Source organism: Mobula birostris, chromosome 29 (genome assembly GCF_030028105.1).
Source record: "Mobula birostris isolate sMobBir1 chromosome 29, sMobBir1.hap1, whole genome shotgun sequence".
Taxonomy (NCBI): Eukaryota; Metazoa; Chordata; class Chondrichthyes; order Myliobatiformes; family Myliobatidae; genus Mobula; species Mobula birostris.
In genome coordinates, this window is record NC_092398.1 from 16,056,855 (window position 1) to 16,069,139 (window position 12,285).

The 12,285-nt window shown below is 45.3% G+C and overlaps 1 protein-coding gene and 1 pseudogene across 1 annotated transcript in view; both read left to right on the plus strand.

Annotated features, from left to right (window-relative positions):
- Positions 1-12,285, plus strand: part of LOC140189847 (histone H2AX-like) — an 836,563-nt pseudogene that overhangs the window by 589,902 nt on the left and 234,376 nt on the right.
- Positions 1-12,285, plus strand: part of LOC140189844 (immunoglobulin superfamily member 1-like) — a 78,344-nt gene that overhangs the window by 29,328 nt on the left and 36,731 nt on the right. The window contains exon 5 of the mRNA XM_072246150.1: positions 3,844-4,137. Coding sequence (XP_072102251.1) covers positions 3,844-4,137 — 294 coding nt within the window. The remainder of the gene's footprint in view (positions 1-3,843; positions 4,138-12,285) is intronic.

Below are 12,285 nucleotides of genomic sequence, written 5' to 3' on the forward strand. Positions count from 1 at the left end.
CGTAACATTGCTAATCCAGTTCACCTGGTATCATCCAGATCGTTGATATAAATGATAACAACGTACGCAGCACCGACGCATGCGGCACGCCACTCGTCCCAGGCCTCCAGTCAGACAGACAATGATCCACCACCACTCTCTGCTCTCCAATAAAAACAATGTCTAACCAAATGTTTAGTTGTAAAGAAAAGGAAACTGCTATCGTTATTCATCAGCTGAATTACTCTTTTAAGTATGTTCCTATTAAATCTCCCACATATTCTGAATGTTAATCCAATGTTCATAAATGTCAGCGTTAATTGCTATCCGAAACGTTCTCCCTAGGTGTTTCTGTGCTCGTGATCTTTGCTGTACTGCATCACATGACACAATATATGCGATTTTTGTCCTGATCCGTAGTATTTACCACCCCCGCCCCCCGCCATGATCACAAGCACCTTCTGGTAGAGTTGAGGTAGACACGATATTTGCTACAGTAGAGGCATCGAAGACTAGAGGGCAAATCTGAAAAAGGATATGTTGGTATTGGAGACATTTCAGTGGTGTCACAAGGAAGATACAGCAAATTAAATGGTTAACTTACATGAACCCATTAAGACTCTGGTCCCTATTCACAGGAGTTTAAAACAATAAATCGGATGGGGGGAGGATTCTCATTGAAAGCGTTTTAACTTTAAATGGCCGACGTAGAGCGGATGTGAAGAGATTGTTTCATTTAGTGACATGTTTCGGAGTTCCACCCATGAACTATCATTCAGCAAGTTCTCCAGTCGGTTCTGACTGCATTGCTGTGACATTTTCGCTGAGTAGTAACACCAGCCCTCCTCCTTTAACCGCACCCGCTAAGGTGTGTCTAAAACAACGGAAACCGGAATACTGAGCTGCCGGTCCTCTCCCTCCTGCAGCCAGATCGCACTGATGGATATACTCTCATAATTCCAGGCGTTGATACATGCCCTGAATTCAACTGTCTTTTCTGCCATATCTTTTGCGTTGCATAGTTTTACGCAGCTCAGGATTTTAGTAGCTTCATTCTCTGCATTTTGATTCCTGACTTTTTCTCAGGTCTTAAAAACATCTATCTCTAGAACAACTTTTATATACATATACTTTGCAGATGCTGGGGCCAAAGCAACATTCACAACTCGCTGGAGGAACTCAGTAGGTTGGGCAGCATCCGTGGAAATGATCAGTCAACCTTTCGGGCCGGAACCCTTCATCAGGACTGAAGACGGAAGGGGCAGACCATTAAACCCGCAGGCAAAGGTGGTGTCGTAGTAGTCTGGCGGATGGACCTCCACCTCACTGACAACTCCTCTTACTTACCCCTGGAACAGGATCCCAACAAAAATTTCAAAACATTGTCTCCTGTACCATCGCCTGACTGTCCCGGTAGACCGATAATTTCTGCCTGCTCTTGTCCCACCGAACTTGTATCTGCTTACCTGGACTCCATTTTGTCACCCATTGTTCAGACCCTCCCCACCTATATCCGGTATATATCCCATGCCCTCCACCTCTTCAATAACTTCCAGTTCCCCAGGCCCGACCGCTTCATTTTCACTATGGATGTCCAATCCTTATAGACCTCCATTCCCCATCAAGAAGGCCTCAAAGCCCTCCGCTACTTTCTGGACAATAGACCTCACCAGTTTCCCACCACCACTACCCTCCTCCGGTTGGCGGAACTGGCCTCACACTTAATAACTTATCTTTTGGCTTTTCCCACTTTCTTCAGACCAAGGGTTTCGCTATGGGCACTCGCATGGGTCCCAGCCTCTTCTTTAAGCCCCTACCTCGGCGTTGGTTATGTGGAACAGTCTGCTCTCTAAACCTATTCTGGTACTGCCCCCCAACTTTTCCTTCGTTACATTGACAAGTACATTGGTGCTGCTTCCTGCACCCATGCTGAGCTCGTCAATTTCATCGACTTTACTTCAAACTTCCACCCAGCCCTCAAATTCACTTGGTCTATCTCGAACACTTCTCTCCCCTTTCTCGATCTCACGGTCTCCAGCTCTGGAGACAGACTGTCCACTGACATCTTCTACAAGCCCACTGACTCTCATAACTACCTCGATTATACCTCTTCCAACCCTGCCACATGCAAAAATGCTATTCCCTATTCCCAGTTCCTCCGCCTCCGCCGCATCTGCTCCCAGGATGAGGCTTTCCGTTCCAGGACATCTCAAATGTCCTCTTTCTTTAAGAATCGTGGTTTCCCTTCTCCCGTCATCAATGATGCCCTCACCCACATCTCCTCCATTTCCCGCACTTCGGCCCTCAATCCACCCTCCCGCCACCACAACAGAAGCAGAGTTCCGCTTGTCCTCACCAACCACCCCACCAACCTCCGGAGCCAGCACATTATCCTCCACAACTTCCGCTACCTTCAGCAGGACCTCACCACTAAACACATCTTTCCCTCTCCAACCCTCTCCGCTTTCCACAGAGATCGATCCCTCTGGGACTCCCTGATCCACCCTCCCTTCCCACGGATCTCCGACCCGGCACTTATCCCTGTAGACGTAAGTGCTACACCTGTCCCTACACCTCCTCTCTTGCCACGATTCAGGGCCCCAAACAGTCCTTTCAGGTGAGGCAACACTTCACTTGTGAGTCTGTTGAAGTCATCTATTGCATCCGGTGCTCCCGGTGCGTCCTCCTCTACATCTGTGAAACCCGACGCAGATTGGGGGACCACTTCGTCGAGCACCTCCGCTCCGTCGGCCACAACAAATAGGATCTCCCGATTGCACCCACTTCAATTCTGCTTTCCATTCCCATCCGGATATGTCTATACGTAGCCTCCACTACTGCCATGATGAAGCTAAACTCAGATTGGGGAGCAACACCTCCTGTACCGTCTGGGTAGACTCCAGCCCCATGGGATGAACATAGAATTCCCCAGCTTCCGGTAATTCCGTCCCCCTCTCTTCCCCTATCCCTATTTCACTCAGCCCCCTCCCCCAGCTGCCTATCACCTCCCTTATGGTTCTGCCTCCTTCTACTACCTATTATGTTTTCCCATATTGCTTCTTCACCTTTCCTGCCTATCACCTCCCTGCTACCCCTCCCCCACCATTTATCTTTCCCCTTACTGGTTTTTCATCTGGAACCTACCAGCTTTCCTCTTCCCACCCTCCCTCCACCTGCTTTATAGGGCCTCTGCCCCTTCCCTCTTCAGTCCTGACGAAGAGTTCCGGCCCGAAACGTTGACTGATCATTTCCATGGATTCTGCCCGACCTGCTGAGTTCCTCCAGCGTGTTGTGAGTGTTGCTCGAGAACAATTCTATTAACTGGTCTGGCCCTCTGGCTCCCATCCTCTTGGAGAATGATCCCACCCTCGGATCCTTTGAGCACTAGCAAAAGTTTCGGTTTGGATATTAGTCCCCTTCCAGTTCAGTTGGAAACTGTCTTTTGTGTACATGATTCACATTCGCTGAAAGAGTGCCCAATGATCCAAATAGCTGACGCCTTCCTTCCTGCACCAAATCCTTAGCCACGTATTCAACTGTATAATCTTCCAATTTCTAGCCTGAGTAACACGTGGCACTGGTAGCAGTCGTGTAAGTTATTACCCTGGAGCTCCTGCTCTTTAACTTAGCAGACCTTTCTAGTAGATCTTTCGTTCAATCATACAGACAACCGTCACTTATTGTCTCCAGGAAAGTCTCTTCTAAATATACAATTTCAGACGGGGTTGGGGACGGAGTTATATGATGGGAATTAGGAATGAGAAATAGATAGTTGCACAGAACGGGTTTTGCACGGAGTTAGTGATAATTTTGATTCCATACGCTTGAGTACATTCTGACTCAACTAATTTTCTTCCCTTCCAGCTCAGCCAGCGACACCTCGAATAAAAAGTAACCGAGCGGATAATGTCTATCGGTCAGATGAATCGGTCAGTTTAACTTGTTCGATAACTAGTCGGGCACATTCCGTTGGCACCTTTCACCTGTACAAAAACCGACAAACATTACAGGACGTGCAAACACAGCGAAACACCGCGACGTTCACCATCACGAATGGAGGTGATGCATCGGGAACATACAGTTGTTTATACACGTGCACGGTGTCCGGTAGAAGAATATCCTCAGATGAAAGCGACAGAATACAGATAACAGTCGTGGGTGAGTGTTTTGTTTTCCTATTCAACCAGGTGACAATGCACACAATTGAAGTAAGAGTATTTCGACAGGGAGGTGCGGCCTATGGTGGTGCAAACACAATATCTAGTCACACTCATCTTGGTTTGACACGTGTGTACTACGACCAAGCAATCTTCCTCTTCAATCTTCCAGTTTTGCTGCGCAAGTCATATTTTTGTAGATAGTCAGATATGATGGGCACAATTGAAAGTTAGAAGTTCAAAGTAAGTTTATTGCTGAAGTACGTATATGTCACCATATCCAACCCTGTGATACGTTTTATTGCGGGCATACTCAACAACATCGCAGTACTACAATAAGCGTAATAGATTTTATGAAAGAACACGCCAATGTGGGTACTCAACTAGGTGGAAACAGTAACAAATTCCAAATACAAAAGAAAGAAATAAGACTAATAATGCATAAATAAACAATAAATATCGAGATTCTGAGATGAGGAGTCCTTGCAAGTTCGTCTCGATTTTGTGAGGTATTTCATTGTCTGGGCAAGCGAAGTTGAGTGAAGTTCTCCCTTTAGGTTCAAGAGCCTGATGGTTGAAGGATAATAACTGTTCCTGAAGCTGGTGGTGTGAATCCTAAGGGTCCTGTACATTCTTCCTGATAGCAGCAGCGAGAAGAACGCAAGTCACTGATGAGCGGCGTCAGCGATTATTGATGCTGCTTTCCTGCAACAGCTCTTCGTGGAAATGTGTGTATTGGTGGAGAGTGCTTTTGCTGTGATACACTGGGTCATATCCATTACTTTTTAAGTGAATTTTCGCTGAATGTAATTTGTGTTTCCATACCAGGCAGCGATGCAACGAGTCAATATACGCTCCACTGCACATCTATAGAAGTTCGTCGAAGTTGCAGATGTAATGCTGAATCGTCGCGAAATCCAAAAGACATAGAAGCGCTGCCGTGCTTTCCTCATAATTACAGTTACGTGCTCGGACCAGAACAGGTCTTCCGAAGTAATAACACTGAGCAGTGTAACATTGCTAATCGTTTCCTGCTCTGATTGTCTGGTGAGGGCAGGATCACTGACCCTTGGATTCCTCGTCCTAAAGTCAATATTCAGCTCTTTAATCTTGATCATATTTTGTAAGATTCTGTTACCATGACACCGCTTAGCCAGATTCTTGATCTCTGTCCTGTATGCGTATTTGTCACCAGCTTTGATTCGGCCGACTACGGTGGTATCATCAGCAAACTTGAATGTTGCGTTGAAACTGTGCTTAACCATACATTCACAAGCATAAAGTGAGTAGCTGTACCTGAGTAGTTGGTGATCGAGAAGATACTGTTACCAATCAGAACAAACTGGGATCTCCAAGTGCGGAAATCGGGGATGCAATTGTACAATGAGGTATTGAGGTCAAGGTCTTGAAATATATTGATTACCGTTGTGCGGTTGATGATGTTGAGTGCCGAGTAGCAGCTCATACCCTGTTGAGATGATCCCCTGTTGCGTTAACAACCACTGACATGGCAACTGTTGCTCCGGTGGGCAAACTGAGACACATATTAGAATACGTATGCAGTTGCAAAATAATATTTCACCTCTCAACCATCGCTGCTTTCTCCATGCTTTCAATATCATGGGAGAGGTCTTCTCGTGGGAAAGGCTGGAAGTTCATCTCCAAGGTTTCATCATATATAAGTAGTGGTATTTTTTATTTCTGGACTTCGAAAAAAGGCATGCGGAGCCCAAGACTGTTCAATTTTTCCACGGGGCTTATCACTTCCATGCCATATCTATAAAGTCTGCTCGTGCTCGCGTTCTCCAGCCTGCAAATGCAGATCGCGCCCAGTCTCCACCCAGACAATAGGACACACCTGCCACTTGTTCCAGGCTCATCACCCGCAGCCTAATTAATCCGTTATCTCCCACAGTCCTTCTTCACTCATTTACCGTCCAGCTGCAAATGTTTTTTCTCGTCTTTAGTCTTCCTCCCTAAAGGTTACCCTGCTGCCTATTGTGTTTAGTTTCTCTTGTCTCCTGTTTTGCTCCCCTTGGTGCCTTGTCTATTACTACTAATTTCATTTGTTGCCGACCCATCTCTACTTTTGGGTCAAGCCTTTTCAATATTTTCTGACGCTGTCACTTTGAGCTAATATCCTGGTTTGTCCGGAGAGTTATAAAAAGCTGCTATCGCTATTAATGAGCTGCATTACTCCTATATGGACTGTTTATATTAAATCTCTGTCATGCTCGGAATTTAAACCGAATATTCATTAATATCTGCGTTAATTGCCATACGCAATTTTCTGCTTAGGTGTTTCTGTCCTCGTGATCTTTGTTTTCCAGCATCACAAGCCGCACTAAATCCGATTTTTTTCTTTATGATCTATAATATTTACCCGTTATAATCACAGGCACGTTCTGACAGATTAGATATGGACACGACCATTCCTATAGTGGGGGATTCTGGGACCGGAGGGCAAGTATGAGAAAGGATGTGCTGGGATTGGAGACGATCCAATGGTGTTACAAGAAGAAGATTCAGCAGATTAAAGGTTAACGTATACCCAGCGTTTGAGGCTCTAGACCCTACACACCGATGCGTAAAAATAAATGAAGGTTGTGCGATCTCATTAAAATACTTTGGAGTTTGAAAAGCCTACGTAGACTGGACGTGGAGATGATGTTCCCCATAGTGTGAGAGTCTTTGATCATAAGACACAGCCTCGGATACAACGATGGTGCTTTCGAACACAGATGAGGAGGAATTTCTTCTTCTAGAGGGTGATGAATGTTCTATTCATTTGCACAGTAGTCTCTGAAGGCCGTCATTGGGTATATTTAAATGGAAACGATAGGTTCATTATTAGTATAGGAGTCAAAGGTTGCGGTGGAAAAGCAGGAGAACGTGGTTAAGAACGATAATAATTCAGCCATGATGGAATGGTGAAGCAGATCTTATAGGCGGAATAATGTCAATTTGCTCCTATGTCTTATGTTCTTATGTCAAGGTCTACCGAAATAGTTGCATGTCGCAGCTATTTGCGTGCATTATTGTTTGCATGATTTATTTCCTTCTCTCTGCACATTTGTTGTTTGACGGTCTTGTTAATGAGTTCATTTGGGTTTCTTGTTTTCTGGCACAGAGACTCCAAATTAAGCTTCACCGATGTCTAAACCGCCTTCAATATAATATCCTATCTCAATTACTCAGTCTCTTTACTTATGAAGGCCAATGTGCCAAAATCATCATTTACTACGCTTTCAAAATGTAACGCTGCTTTCAGTGAATTATGGATTTGTATTCCCATATTGCTCCTTCCATCACATTACACATTCCCTCCCGTTCTCTTTGTAAGACCTATCCTGATTGATCTTATCGAACTGCATCAGCTCGCACTTTTCTCCACTAAATTCCGTATAAAATTTTCATCCCATTTTCCAGCTGGTCCAGATCCCGTTGCAAGTTATGATAGTCCATCTCGTTGTCCACTACACTACCAACCTCGGTGTCATCCGCAACATTGCTGATCCAGTTCACCTCGTATCATCAAGATCGTTGATATAAATGATAACAACGTACCCAGCACCGACGCATGCGGCACGCCACTAGTCACAGGAATAAAGTCAGAGAGGCAATGATCGACCACCACTCTCTAGCTGTCCAACAAATACAATGTCTAATCATATGTTTAGTTGTAAAGAAACACAAAGTGCTTGCGCTATTCACTAGCTGAATTACTCCTTTATAGTGTAATCCCATTAAATCTCCCACATATTCTGAATTTAAGTCCAATGTTCATAAATGTCAGCGTTAATTGTCATCCCAAATGCTCTGCTTAGGTGTTTGTGATCTTTGCTTTCCTACATCACATGACACACTATATGAGATTTTTTTTCTGATCTGTCGTATTTAATCCCTATAATCACAAGCACCTTCTGGTAGAGTAGATGTAGTGACGATATTTACTACAGTGGAGGCATCGAACACTAGAAGGCAAATACGAAAAAGGATGTGTTGGTATTGAAGGAATTTCAGTGGCGTGACAAGAAAGATTCAGCATTGAAATTATTAACGTGCATGCACCCATTCAGACTCTGGTCCCTATTCACTGGAGTTTAACAGAATAAGGAGGGTGTTTTCATTGAAAGCTTTTGAACTTTGAATGACGGACGTAGAGTCGACGTGAAGAGACTGTCTAATTTGCGCAGTTCAGGATTTTACTGGCATCATGCTCAACATCTTGAATCCTCACTTTGATCCTCAACATCAATCTTTGCAACCTCTCCACTAACTGTTCTGGCCCTCTGGTACCCATCCTGTGGAAAGAGGGATGTGACCTGGAGCGATAGAGCAGTGAAAGAAGTGCATGGAGTAAAGCCAGATGTAACATATAGAGAGGCTTTCAAGAAAGAGAAGCAGAATAAAGGGTGTAAAGGTAGGAAGGTAGAAGGGCTAAAGTGCGGGCAGTTCAATGCAAGACGCATCAGGAACAAAGGTGCTGAAGTGAGAGCTTGGATACATACATGGAATTATCATGTAGTGGCCATTACAGAGACTTAGCTGGTACCAGGGTAGCAATGCATTTTCAATATTCCTGGATTTTATAGAACATAGAACATAGAATAGTACAGCACAGTACAGGCCCTTCGGTCCACAATGTTGTGCCGAACCTCAAACCCTGCCTCCCATATAAGCCCCCAACTTAAATTCCTCCATATACCTGTCTATTAGTCTGTTAAACTTCACTAGTGTATCTGCCTCCACCACTGACTCAGGCAGTGCATTCCACGCTCCAACCAGTCTCTGAGTAAAAAACCTTCCTCTAATATCCTCCTTGAACTTCCCACCCCTTACCTTAAAGCCATGTCCTCTTGTATTGCGCAGTGGCGCCCTGGGGAAGAGGTGCTGGCTATCCATTCTAACTATTCCTCTTGTTATCTTCTGAACCTCTGTCATTTCTCCTCTCATCCTCCTTCTCTCCAAAGAGTAAAGCCCTAGCTCCCTTAATCTCTGATCATACTGCATACTCTCTAAACCAGGCAGCATCCTGGTAAATCTCCTCTGTACCCTTTCCAATGCTTCCACATCCTTCCTACAGTGAGGCGACCAGAACTGGACACAGTTCTCCAAGTGTGGTCTAACCAGAGTTTTACATAGCTGCATTATTACATCCCGACTCTTAAACTATATCCCTCGACGTATGAAAGCTAATACTGCAGAAGATTTCTTGACTACCCTATCTACCTGTGAGGCAACTTTCAGGGATCTGTGGACATGTACCCCCAGATCCCTCTGCTGTTCCACACTACCAAGTATCCTGCCATTTGCTTTGTACTCTGCTTGGAGTTTGTCCTTCCAAAGTGTACTACCTCACACTTCTCCGCGTTGAACTCCATCTGCCACTTTTCAGCCCACTTCTGCATCCTATCAATGTCTCTCTGCAATCTTTGACAATCCTCTATACTATCTACAACACCACCAACCTTTGTGTCGTCTGAAAACTTGCCAGCCCACCATTCTGCCCCACATCCAGGTCGTTAAAAAAATTAAGAAAAGTAGAGGTCCCAAAACAGATCCTTGTTGGACACTACTAGTCACAATCCTCCAATCTGAATGTACTGCCTCCACCACCACCCTCGGCCTTCTGCAGGCAAGCCAATTCTGAATTCACCTGGCCAAACTTCTCCGGATCCCATGCCTTCTGACTTTCTGAATAAGCCAACCGTGTGGAAACTTGTCAAATGCCTTTCTAAAATCCATATAGACCACATCCACTGCACTACCCTCATCTATATGCCTGGTCACCTCCTCAAAGAACTCTATCAGGCTTGTTGGACGATCTGCCCTTCACAAAGCCATGCTGACTGTTTCTGATCAGACCATGATTCTTTAAATGCCCAGAGATCCCATCTCTGAGAATATTTTCCAACAGCTTTCCCATCACAGACTGGTTCACTGGTCTATAATTATCCGGACTATCCCCACTACCTTTTTGAACAAGGGGACAACGTTCGCCTCCCTAACTAGACAGCTGACTAGAGAGACATTCGCCTCCCTCCAATCCTCCTGTACCATTACTGTGGACAACAAGGACATTAAAGATCCTAGCCAGAGGCTCAGCAATCTCTTCCCTCGCCTCGTGGAGCAGCCTGGGGAATATACCGTCAGGCCCCGGGGACTTATCCGTCCTAATGTATTTTAACAATTCCAAAATCTCCTGCCCCTTAATATCAACATGCTCCAGAACATCAACGTCACTCATATTGTCCTCACCATCAAGTTCCCTCAAATTGGTGAATACCGAAGAGAAGTATTTATTGATGACCTCGCTCACTTCCACAGCATATCTTCCCACCTTTATCTCAAATCGGTCCTACATTCACTCTTGTCATCCCTTTTTTCTTCACATAATTGAAGAATGCCTTGGGGTTTTCCTTTACCCTGCTCGCCAAGGCCTTCTCATGCCACCTTCTTGCTCTTCTCAGCCCCTTCTCAAGCTCCTTTCTTGCTTCCTTATATTCCACAATAGATCCATCTGATCCTTGCTTCCTAAAGCTCATGTACGCTGCCTTCTTCCACCTGACTAGATTTTCAACCTTCCTTGTCACCCATGGTTCCTTCACCCTACCATTCATTATCTTCCTCGCCGGGACAAATTTAACCCTAACATCCTACAAGAGATCCCCAAACATCGACCACATGTCCATAGTACATTTCCTTGCAAAAATATCATCCATATTCACTTCGGCAAGTTCTAACCTTATAGCCTCAGAATTTGTCCTTCCCCAGTTAGAAAAAAAATTCCTGTTCTCTCTGATTCTATCCTTTTCTATGATAATGCTAAACGCCAAGGAGCAGTGGTCGCTGTCCCCCACATGCTCACCCATTGAGAGATCTCTGACCTGACCCGGTTCATTACCTTGTACTAGATCTAGTATGGGATTCCTCCAGTCGGCCTGTCCACATACTGTGATAGGAATCCGTCCCGGACACACTTAACAAACTCTGCCCCATCTAAACCCTTGGAACTAATCAGGTGCCAGTCAATACTAGGGAAGATAACAACCCTGTTGTTTTTGCACCTTTCCAAAATCTGCCTCCAAATCTGCTCTGCTGTATCTCTGCTGCTACCAGGGGGCCTACAAAATACCCCCCATAGAGTAACTGCTCCCTTCCTGTTTCTGACTTCCACCCATATTGACTCAAAAGAGAATCCTGCTACATTACCCACCCTTTCTGTAGCTGTAATAGTATCCTTGACCAGTAATGCCACTCCTCCTCCCCTTTTAATCCCTTTTAATGCACTGAAATCAAGGAATATTGAGAATCCATTCCTGCCCTGGTGCCAGCCAAGTCTCTGTAATGGCCACTGCATCATAATTCAATATATTTATCCAACCTCTCTGTTCATTACCCTTGTTCCTGATGCTTCTTGCATTGAGGTACACACGCTTCAGCCCTTCTACCTTACTTTCTTTAAATCGTTTATTCTGCTTTCCTTTTCTCAAAACCTCCATATATGTTAGATCTGGCTTTACTCCATGCACTGCTTTCACTGCTCTATATTTCTGGATCCCATCCCCCTTGCAAATAAGTTTAAGCGCTCCCGAACCATGCTAGCAAACTTACCTGCAAGGATGTTGCTCCCCTTCGAGTTCAGGCTAAACCCATCCAATCTGTACAGTTCCCACCTTCCCCAGAAGAGATCCCAATGATCGAAAAATCTAAAACCCTGTCACAGTATGCTCCCTGCACCACCGCCTCAGCCACGCATCCAGCTGCCATCTCCTCCAATTCTGACTGTCACCTAGCACTGGCAGCAATCCTGAGAACACCACCCTTGAGGTTCTGTTCTTCAGCCTTCTGCCTATTTCCCGAAACTCACACTTCAGGACCTCATCCCTCTTCCTGCCCATGTCGTTGGTCCCTACATGTATCACAACTTCTGGTTGCTTCCCCTTTCGTACCAGGATGTCGTGGACCGGGTTAGAGACATCACAGACCCTGGCACCAGGGAGGCAACAAACCATGCGGGTGTCCTTCTCACGTCCACAAAATCTCCTGTCTAGTCCCCTGACTATAGAGTCTCCAATGACGACAGCTCTCCTCTTCTCCGTCCCACCTTTCTGCACCACCGGGTCAGACTGAATGCCGGAGGCCA